This window comes from Catharus ustulatus, chromosome 2 (genome assembly GCF_009819885.2).
Source record: "Catharus ustulatus isolate bCatUst1 chromosome 2, bCatUst1.pri.v2, whole genome shotgun sequence".
In the NCBI taxonomy this organism is placed as follows: Eukaryota; Metazoa; Chordata; class Aves; order Passeriformes; family Turdidae; genus Catharus; species Catharus ustulatus.
The window spans coordinates 21715593-21740360 of NC_046222.1; the positions used below are offsets into that span (position 1 = coordinate 21715593).

Here is a 24768-nt window from a genome sequence, read left to right on the forward strand (position 1 = left end):
GATTTCAAGGAGCCCTAACTACAGCCAACGTCCTTTCAGGTGACCACTGCCATCCTGTTTTGTGTTTGCACAGCTGCTAGCACAGGATCAACACAGTGTCTAAACCCACAGCACTAACAAAGCACAAAACCAGTAGTGGCATGAAACTATGCTTTGAACCATTAGCTATCAGTAATTATGAAAGAAGAAGTAGTTTCTAGAGCTTGACAAACTCTGAACTCAATATATCCCATGGTATTAGCATCTATGATAGACAGGAAACCTTATTCACAGTTTTCTACTCATATTAACATGTTTGGCTTTGGGTTTTTCCTCCTATGTTCCACATATATTTCAACACATGTATGAAAATAGGTTTCTTAAATTCTCTTAATTACTGCTGGTTGATGGTAGTCAGTGAAGGAAGGTGCACTGAGAAGGGGAGGGTAAACCCTACACAGGAAGCACCAGCAGAGCTAATAATTTGTTTGACCTCTGAGAGAGAGTCAGGAGGTGCAACTGGTTGAGGACAGTAACAGGAAACCACATAAAAATTTATGCGCATCTCACAGCATGTGTGTTACAGAATAACAGTATTTCTCTTACCCCTCAAATAAGGTGCAGGACCCCTTGCTTCAGAAACGAAGGATATTCTGAGCTTCTACGTGGCCGTAAAACTACAGCATGCCCTTGCTGATATTGCTGTATAAGCTGTCCCCCTGGGCTTTTTTGTCTTCTTTGCTATAGTTTGCCCATGGTGCAGTTGCAGCCCAACTGCTGCTCTGCTTCAGCTGGAGGAAAAGGAGAAATGGAAAAAGGACCTGGGCTTTTTAGTTAAAAATGAGAATATGCTGAGGGAAAGAAAGAAGGCAGTAGCCTCTAAGACTCAAACTGGGCCTCAGATGAGTTATCAAGAAGTGTCACGCCTTCCCTCCACCTTGACCTCCCCTCCACAAAATTACTTTGCTCAGTGCAACACAAACATGTGCCAAAAGCCAAGCCCTGTTTATCACATAGGTTACCTTCAGGATCAGGTGAAACTTAAAGAGCTTTGGCAGCTGCTTGGTTCACACTCATTAACTTCTTCTCTCTGGCACTTATAAACCTCAGACTTGGCAGAACAAGGGGTTACTGGACATCGGATTTTACCCAGAAGTGGAAGCACAAGAGGTGAACTATTTCACAACTGTTTAAACAAGTTCCTGGTTTAGTTTGCCTGTCTAGCCCACAAACATAATAATTATACAACCTATGCTTGAAACGAGGCTGCACGTGACCTAATAATACAATAATCTTTAAAAGAGTAATCACCAATGTCTCCAATATCCATCCATCTACTTTTGCTATTTTTAACTCTTAAATTTCCTTCAGATAGGCCTATGTAAAAGGATTACTTAATTCTCTGTACAAGTATATATATGGTATCAGGAAACATCGTGAGACAGTGTACAGGCTAACACGTTCTGATATGCAAAAACATCACCAAGTAAGATTAAGTTTTCCTACACTCTAGATTCTTTCCAACTTGTTCCACAACTGTTGGATAAAAAGTCTGAGAAAGTTTAAATGGAGAAGCACTTGAATCATAATAACCATTATCTGATAGACCTCCCTAGAAATCATCTTACCAGGAGAGACTGAAATTTCCAACTGACAGACAAAAATAGTTACTGCTTGGATGAAAACTTGGGACAAAAAAGAGCTAAACAAACCTCACTCAAAACATTCAATTTTTATTACTTTTCACTGGAAGCGGTGAAAAGCATTTTATCCCGGATTATGCAGCTCAGTATGGGCCTCTAATAAAAGACGTCATTGCAAAATTGCAGTATGACTGAGTGAAACAATGGCTTCTTTATTAAAATATTTTAAAGACTCCTGAGGGAAATGCAGACGGCTGAAATGCCCTCAGTGAAAGGTTCATTGCCATGCTATGCACTTCTGCTGTGTAATGTTTTACAAACTGGGCTGCTCTGTGAATGGGGAGAGTTAGTTCTCGGCTGGCAGAGGCAGCTTGCCTAATACCAGACAAGTTAATTGGTAACAAGCAATGCAGGAGACCTTTGTTCCAAGTGTGACACACACAAATTCCACACTAAGCACATTGACGATTCTGAGAGTTACTCATTGACATGCTTTATTAAATTGCTTGGACTACACCTCCATACACCAAAAAAGAGTAGTTTAAGAGAACTACATCCTTCTGATGTCTTCCATTCTGAACTGTTGTACTTTAACCTCAGCCCACAGATCAGCTCATTTCTGTTACAGAAGATTTTCCAGGGTGGATGACAGTGAGCACCTTGCAGCACACCCACATGTGCAGACAATGGCAGTGGGCAGCCAAGGAGGCAGCACACAGGAAAGGGCAAGTTGGCAGCCAGCAGAGTGCTTCTGTAAGAGGAAGTGGTTATGGAAGCATGTGTTGTGTTCCCCCCTTCAAAGTGAGTGCTCTCCCGTCTACTCTGAACAGTTTGCTGAAATACCACCCTGCCCTCAGCCTCCCTGAATAAACGGAAAGGGAAAGGAGACATAAGACATGCTCCTCCCAGCAGGATTTGGAATGCCAGACACAGGACAGCTGGCCTCCAGCAGGTGGGAATACACGCTGGACCAAAAGCTTAAGAGCAGCTGAGCTCTTAACACTCAGCAGAGCATTCAGTTTATACCAAGTCTGAGTAAAACAATCACCGTTTCCATTGTCCACAGCACCAGCCTGGACAAAGCACTTCTGCTGAACTGGACCATCCAGTCACTGCTTACTGTAAGTATCACCTCCCATCTCCCCAAGGCCAGATTCAGGCAGCTGAACTTCCAGTGCCAGAGCTGTGGGAGCCTCTGTCCAGCAGATTACCATAGCTGATCTGACCCTAGGTGATATTACTTGTTTGCTTTAACGCCCTAGGAGCAGTAAGCCAGTCTCACTGGTGCAAAGCTGAGCAAAGGAACAAAGAGCCTCCAGCAGTTCGTTGCACAGTCTGCAAGTCCCCAGCCTACATTTGAACACTGCACAGCTGAAATTCAAATAAGTGATAGGGAAAAAGCCTGTCATCATGACAGCTCTCTCAGAAGAAAGATGAAACCCGCTCTTCTTTGATAACAGCAAAGTCATCCCCCTTTGATAGGTTATTTTCATGTCTGTGAGTGCCACAAATAGCTCTGAGACAAGGAAGAAGGCCAGCAAATGATATTTGAGGAGGTCCTCACTCCTGCCTGTCTGGAAAGCTGCCCATGACACTGAAAACTGACACGGCTCTTCACGGTGGGATGCCCAAGGGGGAGCCTGACGCACCCAGCAACCATATATGTGGTGGCACACGCGGTGCCAGTGCTGAGAGCAACCCTGGGGACACCACATTGGGAAGGCAGTTGGCACATCCCCCACTCCCACGAAATCTTGAGAGATCATCCCCCCTCTGCAGTTCCACTCGTAGCCTGGCAGGCACACAAAGGCACGGGTGAGCACACACCCGCAGCACTTGTCACGATATTGTCCAAGGATTAGTCACCATATTAACAGCGTCGCTCTCAGCAACACGGAGAGAAGCTGTTTCACCCAGAACTCAAGTTTTATCCATCCCACAGCAAATTGTTTTTCATGCATATCTCTCTAAGGGCAGCATCCTCTCGCTCTGTACCTAAGTACACACACACAAACACATGTATGACTATTAAGGACTTGGTAATTATGCAAAGAAACCCCATGAGACTGACTGATTGCCCCAACACCATGGCACAGGAACACAAAGCCAGAGTGGGTGGCTCAGCAGGCTGCACAATGGAAAGACCTTTCAGGTTCCCCCGGATGTGTGCATTCTACCATCTACAGAGTGATTTTCTGCATTGCAAATACCCTCATGGAACTGCTCACACAAAAAACGGAATCAAAACCTTGGACTGAACAGTATGAGCAACAAATTACAGGCAGAGCGTGACAAAGCCCAGAAATTCTGGTTTTGTAATAACTGCAGTTCTAAGTTACCAGTTTTTGTTTTTTTTTTTTTTAATTTTGTGGTTTCCTGCACAATCTGAAAGGTACTGAGCCACTTGAGACCCAGGGAACTGAGGTGTGTGTACAGCACCACCTCCTGTGGGAAGATTTACTCACTGTAGTTTCAATGATGCGAACAAGGCCTTCATGACTGATTTTTAATTTGACTTCACTTCTTTAAAGAGGGACACAAACTGTGAAGTCTGGTAGCCACAATACCTTGTATCACTACTTTGATTAAGAACTATTCCAGGAATGATCGATTTTAAAGAAACTTCTTTTGTCTAGAGAATGATGATTCATCAGATCCAACAGTCTGCAAGCTTCTATTTCAACAAGATATTTATCAGAAAAGTTACTCAGGTCAAAGATGGTGAGTTGAGAAACAGAATCATCTTTCACCACCTGTACATGACACATCTCTAGTCTGCTAAACAGCAGTTCCTTGGCATATAAAATATGCATGTTCCAGTCTTGGCTCTACTTGGCTCAGAAGGAACATGAAAGCAGATGAGTACTGTAATTGCTTTCTCCATATAGTACCTGCTTTATACAAAACTGAAAAAAAAAACTTGACAAGAGGTAGAGAGCTGTATCTGCTTTGGGTGTGGGAAACAAATGCAATCACTTGCTCTAAATGAATGTCCTACACAACATCAGCAGCTGGTTGAACCTTCAATCATGAAACTGCATCATCTCACAAATACTCCATTGCTATCAGTCTCCCCTCTCTACTCTTCCACCTTCCTTTCCTCTTCTCATTAAAATGGGAAACTGATGACAAGGCTGAGGAAACAGACTGTTCTGAGCTATTTGCGTCTACCCATTGTCACTTGTAAAAATACATTTTGTACTGATAAGAGGACACACAGGTCTATGAAGTAAATAAATAAATGCTTGACCCAGTAAGTCAAACAACTCATCTAAGAGATTTCAGGGCAATATTCACACTCCTGTATCACTAAACTAGGAATAAAAAGAGCACTTACAGCTCTACAATAAAAACAAACTGATTTTTCTACTGTGACCAGTCGCATTTTAAGGCTCAATTGCATCTCCCCTCCCTTCTTGAGCCAAAGTGAGTTATTCATTAATTCTGATATTCTTTAGTCACTGCCTAAAATGTGAAGTAGTTTGTAGAACAAAGACGGGAGTTAAGGGTCATACTGGTGGGAGCAAGTGCTCGTATTTGCTTTTGGGGTTGGTTTGTTTGAGGGGGTTTTAAGACTAAAAGTGAACTTTCCTTTTTTCAGATTCATGGAAAAGAGGTCTAAGAGAAAAACATTGAAAAACTGTTGTAGTACATTATTTAAGTATATTATTCTAAACTAGGTGAACAAGCAGACCCTTATTTAGTTAATTAGTCTTTGTTGTTCCCAAGACAGTGTTGTTCTGTCTCCTTTCACTGAGTACTCCTTAGCCATGATTTCTGGGAGAAAGGTCACAACCTTGCTCTTAATAGTCACAATCAATTAAATGCAAAACACTAAAGCCACCTAGAGCTTGGCTATTAATTTCAGGAAGCGTTTTATCTAATCTTCAATTACCTATCTCATCTCTTCTAAGAAGCCTCCATTTGTGGACAATGAGACAGCAGCTGCCATTGCAAACTCCTCAAATTTCAGCTGGATCTTAAACTGGGTGATAAAAACTGCAGAGAAGGATAGAGAAATCTTAAGATAGTGCCAATGTCTGGCCCTAAAGATACCAGAGTTCTCAGGAAGGCACCAATATGTTCCCTTCTACAAGGGAACATGCTTCTGTTGTGCTTCCATAAACACTATGCACTTAAGGCCCATCATGGAATACTTGGTCAACCAGGGATCCACCTTTCCATCTCCATTTGGTTCCGGAAGTTCAAAAGTCACAAAACCAGTTAACACACAAAACAACCTATTCAGCTTTCTATACACAATGCCAACAGCAGCAGTTCCTCCATGTTTCCTCGAGGATCCCTTGGGCACTGCAGGTCCTGCACACACCCTGTGTGCACACAGGACATGCAGCCACAGCAGGAGTCAGGACTGTGGCAGGGACACCTAATAAGCTGCTTTAGCATTAGCAGTATAAATACTCCACACACCAACCAACAAGTAAAGCCAAGACTTCCTTTTTACAAACCCACTGTGCTCAATTCAAAACATTCACTGCTTTATTTACTCACTAAACAACATTAAGCGATGTCCTTTACAACTGCTGGCTTAACCTGGGCTGTTACAGAAGAAACTACAGATTGATCAATACCCATGTTCTGCACACGATTATGTCTATGGTAAAAAAAAATCTTAGATCACTTTCCCAAAAAATACAATCGATAAGCAACTGTTACAATGATCAGATTGTACTAGGAATTGCAAGGTGTGTACTTAGAGTAATACTAGATCAACAATTTCGATTATGACTAAGCTGCGGGATTCAAAGGATAAACATATGCAATGGAGACCCTTAAGAAAGAATGCCAGCCTCAGTTTCTGTTTTGGAGAAGCAATTCTTGCCTCACTTATAGTAGCTCTACACTCAATTTAAACAAATAGAAAAATCTGGTTTGGACCAACATACTGTGGAAATTCTGATGGAGCACTAAAATGCTCTTTAAGGTTTGGCCTGTTTAATTTTTCCCTTACAGGTTATGCCTTTTGTTCTGCTGCCATTGGAAAGCAATGGCTGAGGAACTTCAGGCATGTGGTGAAAAATACCTGTTTGCTTGTATAAACCCTAAGGGAATAAACTAAAAGCTGTCAATTTTCAGTGACATCTTGAAAACACTCAGAAAGCCGAAATTTTGTTTATACTGGTTGCCACTCCCAGTGCTGAATTTCACTAGTCTGTGAAACCCACTAGATGGGATTTCCTAGCAAAAGCACTTCAACCCACAGGTTATTTCATGGAAGGAGCTGGTGATGAAGTTAGCTCTTCCTCACTCCCCCATGAAACCATCATTTTGGCAATGTAAAATTATCTAAGTAGGACAACACCTGCTGCTCCATGATTCTGCTATACCTGACAGCAAAGCACTCACAAATACATACAGAGCAAAAAAAACCCTGTGCATACACTGGAAAAGCACCTCCATTGACACATAGATTCATCCAAGATTACTCACCACTTCAACCTCCTGTTATGGACCTTAGTTTTGAGGCACAGAATTAAGTGAATGAGTTTTCATAATGAATATTCTGCCTATACATATGCCCTTATGTTAACATTTTCTCATTTTATTGGACTTTAATGAAGGCGTATAAAGCCAAAATCAGATAATAATTAGTAAGTTAATATAAAACACACAGGAAATATCAACTGATGTGCATAAGTATGAGTGTTACAAATAAACCAGAGCCCTATCTGGAGGATTTGAATCCCTAGTGCCTGCAATATTCCAAGCTCTACACAAGCTCACTAGAGACAATCTAGATCAGGAGTCAGGGTGGTCATCCAAGAAAGGGCTAAGAAAGTGTCCCTGCAGAAGCACTGTTAGGTACTGCTATTCAGACCCAAGGACACATTCAGACTAAGAGAAAACTCTTGAGTTTCATTACATTGAATACTTAATTGTACTATATTCATTCAAGAAAACTCCAGTGGATGAGTTTTTTTACAGTATCAAAATTAACTGAGTCAAATGCCTTTAATAAACTCTCCTTTTGTGTCTAGTCTGATCTACAACGCAGTTACTCCACACAGAAAACACTTACTGGCTTAAAAGAGTGTCAAGAGAAGTATTTCATGGTATAGCTTCCTGTGATACATGGGAACATGTTTGTCTAGCAAGCCTTACCTCTAAAAGTCCATCTTCAGGCAGGTCTGTGCAGTGAACAGCATTTTGAATCTTGTCCTTCCCAAAGACAGCACGCAGAGTTTTAGGTCGGAGATGACGGGCTAATGCCTATTGAACACAAGCAAATCAGAAGACCTTTGTGAACCACACTGCTTGTTTGTATCATGGATGCAAGAGAACCTTCTAAAGTAAATTATTATTATGCTATTAAAATAGGTGTAGTATATTAAAATATGTGTAGTTTTAGAAAAATATTAAGAAGAAATTCTTCACTTTGAGAGTGGCGAGACACTGAGATAGGTTGCCCAGGAAAGCTATGGCTGCCCCATCCTCAGAGGTGTTCAAGGACAGGTTAGATGGGGCTCTGAGCAACCTGGTCTAGTGGAAGACGTCCCTGGCCTATGGCAGGAGGATTTGGAACTACTTGATCCTGAAGATCCCTTCCAATCCAAATCATTCTGTGATTCTAAAAAGAGAGAAATTCCAACCTGTACTACCCACATGGACAACTGCTGAAAAAACATGACCAAGACTATGAATACCTGCTGGAAATTGGGTCAGTCAAGCCATGTTGGGTGGCATACAGGACCCTTCATATTGTAGATACACCTTACCTAACTCAGTAAGCTCATGTTAAGACCTTTGCAGCTCTCAAGCACAGGATGCTCTGCCTGTGAGCAGACACAAATGTGCTGCTTTGCAGATTGCTTCCCTTAACACGGAGCTACTCGCTTCAGAACCTGACATTTGTGAAGTCCAACTGCGGAACAACCTCTCAGTCTTCTCCTCTGTCACTGTGACTAGTGCCAACACCTGATGCCCTCTAAGGATCAGTCCAGACTCCACATCTTCCTTTGTTCTTTGAAATTAACATTTCAATACTCTTCTTCATCTACAATGCCAAACACCTCTTAGGACTCTCAGAGGCCTTTTTACTACAGCAGATACTCAGTTCCTGAGATAACATTCCTCCCCTACATCTTTACTGTGGTATTTTTCTTATACCCCAGAGGACCATCATACTCTTTCTTTCAAGCCACAGTGAAGCGCTGCTGTACTCATCTGCACTATCACCTTGCACTGTTGTCTTTTAACCCCTTTCCTCTGCCACCCATGCACTTGGTCTCTCTTCCCAACACCCTGGAGGCTCTTCTCCAAGATCTATCTCACGAATAGGGAAATTAACACAGTTTTCCCTCCTTAAAACCCTTTGGACGTTCTCCCAGGAAGGGGACAGGTGGATGACAAGCTCACACTACAGCTACTGAACAAAGAAAATAACTCCTTCCTTGTCAACAAAGCCTTCATCAGCCCCTCTCTGAATAGGCACTGGGTACATTAGGGTGTAATCGCTCTGGAAGTGGTCAGTGCAGTTTCACTGAGCCACTCCCAGATGTTTGTTTCAGTGTCACAGCTGGAGGTTACTGTTCCCACAACTGAGTCCCAAACTGGATTGTCTAAGGATTTCTTAAATTTCAGTGTCAAATGGGTTTGAATTGACTTATCAGGAGCTCTTAGCTGACCTGGTAAACCTTGTACAGCTACAAATGAGAACCAGTCCATGATGCACAATCTCTTCTGGGATGGCAGTGAATGTTTTAAGCTGGTCCCAAAACACCTCACAAGAGCATTATCTGAGTACAACACCCTTTGTCCACCTTTCAGCTTCACCCATTGTTTACATCTCATTACCAAACTAACACAATTGGACTTTAAGGGCAAGAACTTCTTATAGTTCAGCAGGTCCTAGATATTTTCCTGTCATAACAATTAACAATTATTATGATCTGTTACCCACCTGGAAGACAATTAAATTGCTTTAATGTTTGGAGTGTGTATAACCCAACATGATATGAGGAGCAGTTTCAGTTCCTCATTGTTACTATGTGTACATCACAAGTTACACAAGATCTTTTGATAGCAATGTCAAGGACATTTGAATAAGACACACTAAACATCAAACGACTTTTGCTTCAGAGGAAAGTTCAAGAGCTTCACTTAAAAAAAAAATTCCTCAAGGAGAAAAAACCCCTTTTCTACATGGTCCTCATTAAAGGCTTGAGATAAGGAAGTTCACTAGAGAAACAAAAGTCACATGCCAGTTAACTATGTGACACTGTAATCAAGCCTTCCTTCAAGCAACTGTTGAATGTAGTAACAACTAGCTGTCAGGAAGCTGGTAATAGCACTAGAGCTTTCAATCATGTCAGTGAAAGTTTGGGAATACCAGAAAAAATTATCATGGCTATGAAACCTTTGGAAACAATTTAGAAACAGCTCAAGTCTAAAAAGCTAAAGCCCAGTATTTTATATTCTGTTTACTACCTATCCATCAAAAACTCTTGCTCAAAGTGTTCTGTCCTCCAACGGGTCCAGAAATGATGCTTCTTATGAAAATTCCACAGGATTTTCCTTGACTCATTTTCTGCATCAAATTCACTTTTTTTTTTCCCTTCTCTTCTCTCTGCTTTTTAAGAGCAGCTATTGTCTTCTGACCTACCATTTGTCCTAAGCCATCATTTCTACTTCAAAACTTCATGACAAAAGATGTCATGTTTTGTCCTGTGGACTCGCTCTCTCTCACTAACATGGGCAAAAGCTCCTGCTGTTGCCCTGTGCAATCTCCTGTTCTTCCTTCCATTTTTCAGTGCAGTTTGCTGCACATTCTAGTGCCCTTCTGAAACTCAAAGAGGGATTGTGATATATGTCATAAAGTAATTCGTGTTTTATGAAAGACGAATCGTATTTGTAAAAATAAAGGAATTAATAAAGTAACTTTAGGAACACTGAGCCACAGCAAGGAGGAAGGACTGCTTCATAGAATTCCAACACTGCAGATGCTAACAAAGCTGCAATTAGCAAGTTAATAGAACCAGCCCCAATGGAGGTAACTCGTTATGGGACAGGCCAGGAAACTTCCCAGCCATGAGTACTTGATAATCACCACCAAGTAAGATAACAAGGATCCTCAGGAAAACCTACATTTCAATACCCAGTTCCAGTAAACCAAAATCAGCACACATCAAATGGTTTTGTCCAGTTCACTGCGGAGAAAGGAGACTACATGAATATGGAAATCCAAGACAGGAAAAGAGGACTTTTGTGCCAGGCCAGAAAAACTGTATAAAAACGGGACTGACCCCAGGACAGCGTTTGTGAACACAGGGGGATCCCACGCGATAGAGGTTGGATCAACGTGTGTTCACCCAGTGCCAATCCCAGGCTCGATGCTGTCCTTTTTGATTGTGGCTATCGAGGACCATATTTCAGCCGCAAAAATAAAAATTGCTTCTTGAATCTTTTTAATTCAGCTTAATTCGTTTATTATCTATAACAGGGATGCATTCTGTTCTGCCCGGGATTACACTGGATCAGAAATGCTCAAAGGTAGATCCTTCAGGACTTTACACTGCTAGCACCTGATTAATAAGAATCTAAATAAGCCTTTCTTGCCATTAGTTAACAAACAGGATGAAACAGTCTCTGCTTACATTTACATAGCCAAAGAAAGTACAATAATTGTCAATTCCAAAGTTTTACTATTCCACTGCTTTCTTATTACACCACTGAAGAATTATGAAGAAATAAGGCCTCTGTCAATTATGGAGATAGAAAGAGATGTACAGCTCATACTGTGTCCTTGTGTACATATAGCTAGAAATCTTGGGAATGTTTCAGGGACAAAGAGAGTTCATCATGGAACTTATTTTTCTTGTTCATGATAGGAAGCTCATCAATCATTTTATTTATAGAGCCTCATCTCTCACAACAGGAAGATACAACCAGCGGACCTTGGGTTGGCTTCCCCATGCCCCACCCATCCCCTTTTAAACCTTTTTCCTAAGCCTCTGGGTGAGTCTAGTTAATGGAGTATGTGTTTTGTGCAATGGTTTTGCAATGGAAAGGAGTTGAGAGTGGGACGATGGAGGAGTTAAGAGCAGCTACAGCTCTACCATATGCATGAGAGAAGACTGATGTGCGTGTGCTGGAGCTTTGTGTGCCTGTGTAAACAGGGATGACACAAAACTGGCATCCCACACAAGACACCATCCATGGCAAAACAAACCAGGACTGCTATACCAAAAGGCTTCATCCTCTTTGGTGTTATTCAGCAAGTTATTTGATCACCCCTTACAGCTGGACTTTGATCTACAGATAGCCTTTTGAAGAACCTTATCCTGTGCAAGATACAGATGCATGTATTTCATGTTTCTCTTTATCATGTGTCCAAAGCAACACTGCCTGCATGAAGTACTTAGCACATTTCTAATTTTTTCTATTTCTACACAAGTAAAAGAAAATAAAAATGTCACCAATGCCAGTAATAAGTCAAAATCAAACTGAAAAAATGATAAACATATTCATAAGCAAAGCTCATTAACTGCCTTTCCTCCAAAAGGATGGGGTTTTTCATGGGCTGGATGGAAGTTATACAGAATAGTAACACACACATATTTCAGCCAAAACTGCAGATTACAAGAAAATTTAGCCAAAACTGCAAATTTCAAGAAAATTTGGCCAGCTTTTCTTAAGCACTGTTCTAAATATTTAATTTGGTACTTAGAAAGGTCACTGAATGGATCAAAACTACACAAAGCAACCTTTACAGCCTGAAATTTTGTTGTTCTTAAATATGAACTAGAAAGAAGGAACCTTGAAAATTTACTTGCCCTCTTGAATGAAGCAGAATAAAAACAAGAGTTTGATCAAGCCCTCTCTAGTCAGTGTGCTCACTGGGCAGGCTCCGTCTTTTAGTTTTGCTTTCAGATCAGCAGCATTCAGAGGAACTCCTGGGCTGCAACATACTGCACAGATCCCTTTACACTCTCAGCAAAACAGTTTTCCTCTTCTAGCTGAGCCCCGGCTGTGTGCCTGCTCCTTGGTCTTCTTGGCATTCCTCATTCATCACTTTCTGAAGGCTTTGTGTTGACTTGGTCCCACCACCTCTGCCTTCCTCACCCTGAATTCATGAAGCTTTTTCCTTCTGCAGCTCTCCATGCTCTGCTGCTGTCATAATGAGGTGGCCCCTCTCTCCCCTTGAGGGTGCCACCTAATCCAAAAGGCAGAGCCAGCCTCAGGCAAACATGCAAGTGCCTTTCTCCTTCTAAGGACCAGCTATGCCCTTGTCAAGAGAACAGAACACGCATTAACTTTGAACAAATAAAATAACGTAAATTCCACCACTCACCTTGGAATTTGTCTGGCTGACCTATAGGCATTGAAAAACCTACTAGCTCATCCAAGCAAGGCACCTGAACTTCCTCTGCAGTGCATAAGAATTATCTAAAACAACACTTGCAGGACAGCAATTATGAAAACTAAGGAAGGATAAGTGCCTCTCTTTCTAGGCATCATCACAGCTCTTCAGGTGACTTCTATTTTCAGGGAATTTTAGCATCAGTCATTAAAAACTGATGGTTGCAGTAGGGAGCTGGACAAGACACTCGTTCCTACAAGCTATCAGCAAGAGGTAACAAAATCAAAGCAGTACAGCCTCTGTCATACAAAAGAGGATACTAGACAAGCACCTCCTGCAATGCTGATCAAAGCTACAAACACTTTAATACTACTGTTACTGTGAGAATAGCCTCAGATCAGTCCAAGAGATTCTCCACAAAAGTTCTCATCCAAAGACAAATGCTTAAGTGCCAACCAAAGTGAAATCTGTGGTCACAGGTGACCTTGTGCACAATACCAAAAGGGCTAGCTTGCCTTAGCTTGCCTCACATGTTTTCTTTGCAGCTCATACTCCCTTCAAACTCTAGCCAACCATTTGTGATGTGTGTGCTTCCCAATTTGTTATCTCAGCTCTGCCCTGGCTTATGTTGCTCAGTTTCATGCAATAGGATGCTTGGAAATCAACATCAGCTGCTGCAGAACAATTTCCTACCCCTCCAGCAATTCAAGGTCCAGTTCATCACCCCTAAATGCAGTACTAACCCTTCTGTCTCTATTACAGAGAAAAATTACAGAAGATGTTGGTGCCGTTGCCACTGTAAAAACTTTAACTGAGGAAGAGTTTTGCCTTGAAACCTGGGGTCTGCCTGTAGAATGTACTTCATAAAGCTTCTAAATACAAAACCAGGCCCATATTAAAGACCATGCAAGAGGATCCCTCAGCTTATGCTTCACAAGCCAATCCAGAACAGAAGTCACTTGATGACAGTGACATATTTTCTCTCTGCGTTCCACATAAGCTGCAGCAATGACATGTACAAATACAGAGTCGGTATTGAAGGCCTTACACAGACTCAAGGGAGTCAGTGTTACCTGAAAGTACTTTTGTACTTTCCACGTAGCAAAAAAACCCACCAAAAACCCAACAAAAAAATAACAAAAACAAAAGCAAGCCAAAACAACCACCCTTAAACACAGACACTAAACTCCCCTCACCTTTTAATCTTTATCACAAGACAAACTCAAGAACCTGGAAAAGCTGCATTTAAACTACAGTAATTTCATGACTATAAAGCGCACCCTTTTGACTAAAATTTTGGTCCAAACCTGGAAGTGCACCTTATAATCCGGTGTACCTTATATATGGACAAAGTTCAGAAATTTGCCAACCCAGAAGCGCGAGCCACGAGAGTTGTGCCAGTTGGTGCTGGGGGCAGGGGGAGGGCACCTGGGGCTGCATTTAAAGGCTACGCTGATCCAAGAAAAATGTTTGCAAATTGAGCACCTGCCAGTAAACCCTGCGATCGTGCTATTCTGTTACTAATTCGTTACTTTGTTGCACATGGATCCTTGCTGCCAAAAAAAAAGTGTGCCTTATAGTCGTGAAATTACTGTATTTATAATATTTAGCCTAACCGTCTCTCCCCTTAACACTGTGCACTTCACCTAGACTTCCAGGTGGTCTTCTGGCTGATGGCAGCATAGATCACTTATTGTCCATTCTGACAAGGTTTTCATACTTTTAACTGATCTAAGTCTATGTGCACGTGTATGTGAAAGAGCATGGCTGCAAAGGTTTGTTCAGCAAATGAATTGATCTGATCCAGGCAACAGCAGTCAAATTTTCAATTTGCAAGGCCTACAAAAATTGCATCTGAGGCACAACTCCTTCGAAAATCAAACAGTTTTGCAATAGTAGCAGCAACTCCTCAAATCATAGTTTATTTTATTACGTAAGCTTACTCTTGTCTGAGTAAAAAAAAAACAAACCCAACAATCCATCTACTTCTCTGTTTATTTTAAAGTCAGCCAACCTCTGAACTACCAGTCTGAAGCCCTGTATCTTCAGAAGTTTTGTTAATGGACCTAAAATTATATTCCATACTCCAGTGCTGGCAGTTTTCCGGAGGCTCACAAGTCTACAAGTTGTTACACTGTCTCCTTCTCACCCTCCATCCCCTCAAGCACTTTGATTCTCTCTGTTTCACTCCCACATATTCCCTTACCACTCCTCCTCCAAGGCAGCCCAAAGGTTCTGCACCAGCCCTCTGCAGGTTCTCTGCTGTGGGCAGCATGTGTGGCACATTTGCCAGCCTGAGATAGTATTTTCACTGTTCTTGGTGCTTCTGGTTGATGTTTAAGTGATTCTAACATGTGCCCTGCTCAGAAATTTCGTGTGCCATTGCCAATATGCTGAACTTAGCCACACGCCTAAGTTAAGTGTAAATTAGATTGGATGGTGAAACCTTGAAGATAATTGAGATACCAAATACAAGCTGGTTCACAAATAGGAATAAAGATAAAATATACAGCTTGTCTCATTATCTTGGTGCAATAAGGGATATTTACTTGACAAGCCTGAAAAAGGAGGCATTTTACATCTGAAAACCAAATATCCTGTAACACATCAGAATGTGCAGTATAACTGTAAATTTCATTATTAGATGCTTTAAGTTTTAAAGGTGAGATTGTCCTACTGATGATTTTCCAGTGCCTTCCAAGGCACCCAGAATATCACCCATTTACTAATTCACCTGCAAAACAAGGACAAAAACACACTAGGCTGCAAAAGATATTTTGGAATTTTATTAATTCAGATTAGCAAAATATGTGAAGAGTCTCCAGTAAAAGTCACTATGAAGTTGCAAGACATTACTTTTCACCTGCAGATATTTTGGCTGATTTTTCCCTAGTAGGAACCAGAATAATTACAAATTATCTTTTCCTCTGAATTTTTTTTAGATTAAATTCTACATTTGTGAAGCAGTCCAGGTAATGGAGCTTTACACTTTGCAAAGCAGAAAAAAATGCTTTGAAATTCTACTGGGGCTTTCCAAGCTGAACCAATTTTGGACCACCCACTTCAACAGAAGATGGAGATGGATTGAAAGATAAAATTCACTGCTGCAAAGCCCCAGAGATTCTTCTCATTTGATTCTTAGCATGAGACACCTACCCCTTCCCTAAAGCCTCTGCAGAGCAACCTTGGAGGCAGCAGTGCTGCAATTTCCCACACAGCTGTGAGCAGCCCTGTTCTGATGGAAGAAATCACTCATATTTGTGTTACAACTGTGTTTTTAAAGGCCCTGCTCTGCTCAGGACCACCTGTATTAGCCAATGTGCCTATACCTACTAACAGATCTTGGCCTGGAAAGCTTACAGGAAAACTTAAGGGAAGAGACATAAAGGACAGAAAATAGCAGAATGGACCCCATTTTCAGGAGTGGGAAACCAAGACAGTGAGACAGTAATTTTCAAGGGGCACAAAAGAAATACATATTTCACAAGAATCACAAGTTCAATGTCTAACTTTCAGCTCAGATCTTTAAAATCTCAGGTCAGTTCCTCAACTATTCTCTCTCCTTGATGTAATGCTTTGTAATTCCTTGGTAGCACTCTGACAATAAGCTACATCTGCAGAACTCAGACCACACCAGGTCACCTATGGGAACTTGAGAGCTGCCACGCAAATATGAAGAACTGCTGCTCACTCATCTTCCACCTTGACCATGTTCTAGTCCCTTGATGTGGGAAGTCAATGGAAGCAGAAAAAGGAAAAACTTCTTTTTAGGAATATTCTAGTGAAGTCCCACACACAAAGAAGCTGATAAAAATTCTGCTCAGGTGGCCCTGCAGCAGAACAGAGAATGTCAGCCTGAATTAAACAAACCAGCAAGCAGCACCCCAAATTATTCAGCAAGTTCTCAGAAATTGAATGAATCATTTTATATCCAGCTTCTAAAATGCTTTTGTTTAGTTAACAGTGTCCCTAGGCAATGAGACCAGTGATACATACTGAAAACTATTGTTGGAGTTTTTCTCACAACTATGCTATGACAGTCAGCAGTTGATGAGAGAAGGAAGAAGACCTAACAATAATAACAACAACAACAATACCCATCATCATTATAAATGTGAAACCAGACTACAGTAAATTCACGAATACAAGCCGCACTGAGTATAAGCCGCATCTCTGGGTGTTGGCAAATATTTCGTTCTTTGTCCATAAATAAGCCGCACCTGAATATAAGCCGCTCTGTCGTTCGCAGCGAGGACCCGCGTGCAACAAAGTTGCCAAATAGTAACAGAACGGCGGCAGGGCGGGGTTTACTGGCTCAGCTAAGGCTGTGCAGGCTCGGCCCGCTAGGGGCTGCTGACGGGGCCAGGTAGCCCAGCCCGGCGCTGCTGCTCGGCGGGGCCACTGGGGGCCAGCCGCTGCTGCCACTGGGCTCGGTCACCATGGCCCGGCGCTGCCCTGTGGTGGCAGGCAGGGACGGAGCCCCCCGCCGCCTCCCTGAGCCGCGGCAATGGTGGCCCGGGTCCCCCCTCTCCTCCTCGAGCCATGGCAGGGGCGGCCCGGGTCTCCCGCCACCTCCCAGAGCTGCGGCAATGGTGGCCCGGGTCCCCCCTCTCCTTCCCGAGCCGCAGCAATGGCGGCGCGGGGCCCCCCCGTCTCTCCCCTGGGCTGTGGCAGAGGAGGGAAGGAGATAGCTCTCCCTCCTCTCTCCCCGCCCCCCGCGCTGCCTGCAGGCAGCCAGGCGCCACCTGCGGTGCAACAGAGTAACAATGTGTAACAATCGCAAAATGCCGACGTTGCAGCAGCTCGGCTCGGCACTCTGGCTGGCACTTCTGAGGTTGTAAATGTCAGAAAATTATTCACATATTAGCCGCTCCTGAGTATTAGCCGCATTTCTGATTTAGGAGCAAAATCTTAGTCAAATTGGTGCGGCTTGTATTCGTGAAATTACTATACTTCTTTTTGTTACAGAAGGGAAAGCTTAGGACACAGTATTTGTTTTCACCCACTTTGAAGCCTTCATTAATAAAGTTCAAGCAGAAAGTATCTGCAGATACAGAATAAGCTGTCTGGGAAGGGTACCACAAGAATTGTCAATCCAAGTCCTGACCTGGGACAGGACACTCCAAGAGTCACACCATGCGTCCAAGACCATTGCCCAAACGCCTCCTGAACTCTGTCAGCCTTGGTGCTGTGACTGCTTTCCTGGGGAGCATGTTCCAGTGCCCAGTCACTCCCTGTGTGAAGAAACTTTTTGTAATACTTAACCTAAATGTCTACTGACACAACTTCAGGCCACTCTCTCAATTCCTGTCCCTGACCACTGCAGAGAAGAGATCAGTGCCTGCCCCTGCTCTCACCCTCACAAGAAGCTGTACCTGCACTGAGGTCTCCCCTCAGTCTCCTCCAGGCTGAACAGACCAAGTGCCCTCTCAGCCCCTCCTCACACGGCTCCCCCTCAAGGCCCTTCTCCATCTTGTGTTGTGGCACCCAGAACTGCCCCCAGCACTCGAGGTGAGGCCGCCCCAGCTCAGAGCAGAGCAGGACAATCCCTCCCTTGCCTGGCTGTGATGCTGTGCCTGATGCCCCCAGGACAGGGCTGCCCCTCCTGGCTCCAGGGCACTGCTGACTCAGGTTTAACTTTCCAACGACCAGGACCCCAGGTCCCTTTCCATGGATCTGCTTTCCAACATCTCATTCCCCAGTCTGTCTGTACAGCCAGGGCTGCCCCATACCAGGTGCAGAATCCAGCACTTCTCTAACCCTTTGTGCCTGACCTGTGAGCCAGCTGCTCACCCACCCCACGACATGTTTATCCAGATACATGCTGGTCACCTTGTCCAGAAGGATCCTGAGAGAGACAGCGTCAAAAACTTTACCAAAATCCAAAAAGATTACATCAACTGGATTCCCTTCATCAACAGAGTGGGTCATAAAAGGAAATCAGGTTTGAAAAGTTGGACTTTCTTCTCACAAAATTGTGCTGGCTGTGACCAATGACTGCATTATCTTTCAGGTGTTTTTCAATACCTCCCAGAATAATCTTCTCCGTAACTCCAATTTCTCTCATGTAACAATTTATCATCAAGAGTACCTAAGATACACTGTGATCTTCAGCTCCTTTCCTTTGGCTGTTACTAGCTCTACTACAAACGTGTTGACCAAGCAGAGCCCAAATAAGAAGTCCGCAACAATGAAGAAAGAAAAAATAAGTCATGCATTTCTAGGAATCGACTAACCATCCATAATCTGCTGACTGAAAAACATGAAACCTTCTGGGACAGTTGCAGCCAACTTCAGTATACTCACGATTACAACGACACCATGGTAGTGTGGAGAAGTTAACCGTTCTACTGTAGTTTTTCTACATGGTTATAACTTTCTGTATTGTACAATTTTATTAAGCAGCTTTGTGTGTTGACTCTGCTAACTGCCATTTATGGAGCTCTGGAAAAAGTTCTTGCAGACTGTTCTACCACATTCTACCTTGATTTTCTTAAAAATCCTACCTTTATTATTTTCTTAATTTTTTAAAAATGAAGTATCACTTATATTACCTCACAGCTTGAAGTATTTGCAACAGCACAGCATAATCAATATGTTCCAACCACAGGCTGGTGAAGGACAAGGCTATCTGCAGTCAACAAAAACCCAAATCAAGCATGTAAGCAAACACTCTTAATCTATTCAAATCAAAGATTCTACAAACACACAAGGTCACCATGACCAGAATGCTAAGTAACTAAAGGAGAAAATAGTTGTTTAGGGCAGTAATAGTATAATTTTCTTTCCCAGACAGAGTGAGCTCAGAACTTGCAATATCTTTTGGAAACACTGCTCCCTTTTCCAAGGAAGAACTGAAAATATAAGTCATTTTTTGGCTGTTTTTTTTTTTTTTTTTTTGTGAATATTTCTTTTCTGGTATTTTATATATTCAAAAACATTGCTATTCAAGATAAAAGAGTGATTTGCTGTCTGGTGTAACCAAACAAAACACAAGGGAAGCAGAGAAAACAACCATGTAGACTGAAATTAACCTAGAACCATCATATTCTCAGAAAGGCGCTTACCTTGCCTTATTAATTAATCTATTCTCAGAAACTTCAGCAGCTACAGCAGCACCTTAAATAGAACAGTCCAAAGGAAAAAGAAGGGAGATAAAAATACTAAAAAAACTGGAACAAAATGAATCACCAACAAAGACAGACATCCTCTGACTCCATGAGGACACTACAACCTGAAATTTCTGTTCAGTTCAGTTCAGTTGTTCATATAGCTGACAAAGACTGTTTTCATGAGGGGGGTATACTCTTATTTTTAAATGGTATCAAAACCCACCCACAGGCCAGGTAAATCACACTGCAATTCCAGTGCAGTTGCAAGAAAGAAGCCCTGGAGAGAATCCTGCAGACTACCTTTGATCAACCTAACAGTGCAAAATTACATTGCATATTTGTCTGTACTAGGCTGGTATCACAGGATCAGCTGCTACGTTAGAAGCCTCCCTGTCTTAGGTTGCAATGCAAGATGTCTTAGGTTGCAATGCAGTAAATTCACGAATACAAGCCGCACTGAGTATAAGCCGCATCTCTGGGTATTGGCAAATATTTCGTCCTTTGTCCATAAATAAGCCGCACCTGAATATAAGCCGCTCTGTCGTTCGCAGTGAGGACCCGCGTGCAACAAAGTTGCCAAATACTAACAGAACTGCAGCATGGCGGGGGGTTACTGGTTCAACTAAGGCTGTGCAGGCTCGGCCCACTAGGGGCTGCTGACGGGGTCAGGTGGCCCAGCCTGGCGCTGCCACTCGGGGCTGGCCGCCGCCTCTGGGTTCGCTCGCCCCGGCCCCGCTTGCGCCGTGGTGCCGGCCAGGCACGGAGCACCCCCTGCTCCCGCCACGGCGGCAGAGGGCGGGGGCAGAGCCCCCCCCCCACCTCCCCGAGCCGCGGCAATGGCGGCGCGGGCTCCTCCCCTCCTCCCCAGGCCACGGCAATGGCGGCGCGGGCCCCCCCCTCCTCCCCGGGCCACGGCAATGGCGACGCGGGGCCCCCCTGTCTCTCCCCCAGGCTGCGGCAGAGGAGGGAAGAACAGAGCTCTCCTGCCTCTCTCCCCGCCCCCCGTGCTGCCTGCAGGGAGCCAGGGCAACACAGTAACACTTTGTAACAATCGCGGAATGCCGGCTTTTACTGGCAGGTGCTTGGCTCGGCGCCCTGGCTGGCACGTCTGGGGTTGTAAACGTCAGAAAATTATTCACACATTAGCCACCCCCGAGTATTAGCCACACTTCCGGGTTTCCACCAAAATTTTTGTCAAATTGCTGCGGTTTGTATTAGTGAAATTACTGTATGTATTCTATCACCATCTGTTGAAACCAGATGGAGCAGGGATCCTTATCTCTTCCATGACCCATCTCTCTTAACTGTGGGGGGATGTCCTCTGGCCAGCTGTTAAAACCAGGTGGGGCAATTTTCTTATCTTTTCCATGACCCATCCTCTGTCTAGGGAGGTATCTTCTGTTAATGGGCCATTGATTCCCACTGCATGACTGATAAAATTACATCATGTCATTGTGAGATGCCCCACCCAGGGGGAGGAACCAAGTATTTCCCACCTAGATAAAAATCTGAGATTTGAAACATCAGAGTAGCCTTTTCCACTGGGTTCCCAGAGGCCCATCTTCGTTATCACTGGACCTTCAGAGGAAAAACTACATCCTTCTACAGGGTGTGCTTCAACAGAACCACATCTGCCACTCCAGGAGGACTGTAGCCACCATTTAATTGGACTGCTACCAACACCCTGTATTCTGACTCGGTCAGTGTTTTGGTTTTTTGTATTACTGTATTTTTATTATAATTTTCCTAGTAAATAACTGTTGTTCCTATTCCCATGTCTTAGCCTGAGAGATCCTTAATTTCAAAATTATAATAATTTGGAGGGAGGGGGTTTACATTTTCCACTTCAAGAGAAGCTCCTGCATTCCTTAGCAGACACTTGTCTTTCAAACCAAGACCAACCTCTTTTTTCTACAGTATTGGGAATTAAAACTTTTCCCATTACTCCATCTAAGCCACCCAAGCAGAAATACAATAACGATATGATATTTTGAAATGTATTGATTTTGTATTATTTAGACACAAACCAAGAATATGCCAAAAGAAACTAGGTAAGCACGTCTAAAATTTAGTGTGGTCACTTTTAAAATAAAAGACAAGCCATTAGTATGAGATACGAAATCTGTAACACCACCCTGAAGCATGGTATTTATTCAAAGCTTGGAGAGAACATTACCAGGAAGATGCGGAAGCATTTATTTTGCAGAACAAGACCTGCAGATGGACAGTTACTACCAAAACTCCGTGAAGTCAGTAAAACCCCACCTTCTCAAGGTTGACTAGACAAATTTATGTAACTCACAGCATTTATAAGAATCTTGTGTTCATCACAGTTGCTTAAAATAATCTCTTCTTTAATAACACACACCTACTACTTTGGAATGCGCTCAGTCTGAGTGCGAATGGAGCCTTTATGATTTCTAAGCCAGTCTTTCAGTCTTCATTCCCACCTACCTACAGATACAATTAGTCTTTCTGATTTCAGATCAGATTAGATATCTTCATGTGCCTGCGGAGCTGAACAGTACCAAGGCCTTGAAAAAAAGTTGAGTTTTCTTAAAAGGTAAATATTCTAGGTGCAGCTTAAACCCTTACCAAAACAGCTAGTCCTGTGACACTTTTCAGGGAAAGGCCCAAACATCCAGCTCCAGTATATCCTGGTATATTAGCCATTCTGAAGAGTAACTAGGAGGTGTCCATGGTAGCTCAGCAAGTCATGGAAGATCACTAACCAGTGCTGCAAATGTTTTGCGGCACAGCCCTGCTTTCCTTCAGTCTCTGGGCTCATGTTAAGCTTCACTCCTATTGGTAAAATAGAGCAAGTTATTCCAGTCTGGAACCAGGTGAGAGGTGCCCTAAAAGAAACATTTCAAAATCAGAGACAGATTGACATAAGGGAAAGACAGGAATGCAGTCGGGAACCCTGAAGCTTCTGAAGCTGATGCTACTTTCCAGGACATACAGAATCTTTGACAAAATACTGTTAACTTCCTTCAAATTTCCAGAAATCACAGCTGAAAACAGGTCTTGTCATCAGGGGATACCAAAATACCATAGTGTCAGGTGGCAGAGGAAACTCCAAAAAAACTCTTACTACATAGGCTAGAGGGGCTTTGGTAGTCAACTAATTATAAAGAAAAGGCATTGCAGCAACTGGAAACAAGATGCAAATACACTCTCGGTCCTCTCCTAGAGGGCACAAGCACCTTCTCTGCAGAGGATGAAAGCAGCAGACTCTCCACTATAATGCCTCTGTGGTGGCAGTGGGCCTGGTAATAGACAATGCAGTTATTAACTATTTTATCAAACTACTTGAATTTGGGACCACTGAACTCAAGTCCAGAGACCTCATATCCAGGATATGTTTAGGCAGCAACAGTTGCATTGATAACACATTTAAGTTCAGTAGCTCTGGAGCTGCAGACAAGGAGTGGCAGATAAAAGCATGTTTTTTCCAACTGTAACTTTGCCAACATGCCTCAATCACACTGCCTTTAAAACAGAGTTAGGTCTTGAGGGCTCTGCCAATATTTAATCTCCTGATGGAGACTGTCAGTCACCACTAATAACAGCAAATTTTAATCAAGCCATCAAGAATCAAAGTGAGCCTACAAGCTCCAGCTCCACATGACACTGAACAGCTATAATTTGACAGTAACCTTGTGGCAACAACAAGCCACATCTAAAGCAAGCCACTTGCAAGCAAAAGGCTCTTCCACTACTACTCTTTGATTTTTGTTCTAATCTCTGCACAAAGACATATTGCTCTGAGGCTGAAATCCCTCTTGCCATCAAAGGACTGCCCATCACCTGCAAAGACTTGCTTGGAGGAGACAGTTGCAAGAAACACAGCTCTAAGTTGGTCACTCAAAACTGTAAGCAGATCATGCATCCATGCCACTACAAAGCACACACACATGTGATCAAAGCAAACAGGGTAGCAGCGTTAAGGTGGGTGTCAAGGCCTGCCAGACCTCTGCAAACCTTATTCAGAAGCAAAAGAGACATCAGGAGAACTCACTATGAACACTGAATGACTGTAAAAATTACTTCTTGGATTCTTGACTCTCACCTCCTCCCAGGGCTACACAGTGCTTTGAGAGGAAGAACAAATTTTGTCCCTGGTGCAGCCAGTGCAGACTCCATGCATTTTAAACCAGGGAAAGCAACACACTGCCACAGGTATGATGTTTGGCATCCACAGAGACATAGGCTTGTCTCTGACAAGAAACTGTAATACTGTTGGAGGTAAATTTCAAATCGTACACCAACATACTGACAGTCTAAAGCAGTGGTGACAATTCCTAGTTGCAGTCACATTGCAGCTATGGGTCATTAGAGCATAGTTATCTTAGCATTTCCTTTCTTCTAGATCCCATACTGTGCACAGACAGGTGACATGGAATAAGGCAGGAGAAGTCCTGAACCGACAGACATCTTGGGCTTTATGAATCAACAGTGCCAGCTCAGAAAAAGGGGGCTGCACTAGAGGGAAGAATCCACCTCCACAGCCAAAAACTAACCTGTCTCTCAACTAAGAAGCCTTGGCTCTGTCTGGAACACTTTTTCATTAGACCTGCAAAGGCTAACATAGAAATTAAAAACTGGAAGGACAGAGTCAGATGATTGACCCTAAATAACATCCAAGCAATACAATCGTGTCTTTCCCATTGCTGGCTCAGATAGCAGGATATTGCAACTGGTATTGATTGGT

At 43.0% G+C, this 24768-nt stretch overlaps 1 protein-coding gene across 4 annotated transcripts in view; it reads right to left on the reverse strand.

Moving 5' to 3' along the window:
* Positions 1-24768, reverse strand: part of NME7 (NME/NM23 family member 7) — a 90645-nt gene that overhangs the window by 7419 nt on the left and 58458 nt on the right. For all 4 annotated transcript variants that reach the window (XM_033053420.2, XM_033053419.1, XM_033053416.1 and 1 more), the window contains one exon: positions 7746-7853. In XM_033053420.2, coding sequence (XP_032909311.1) covers positions 7746-7853 — 108 coding nt within the window. The remainder of the gene's footprint in view (positions 1-7745; positions 7854-24768) is intronic.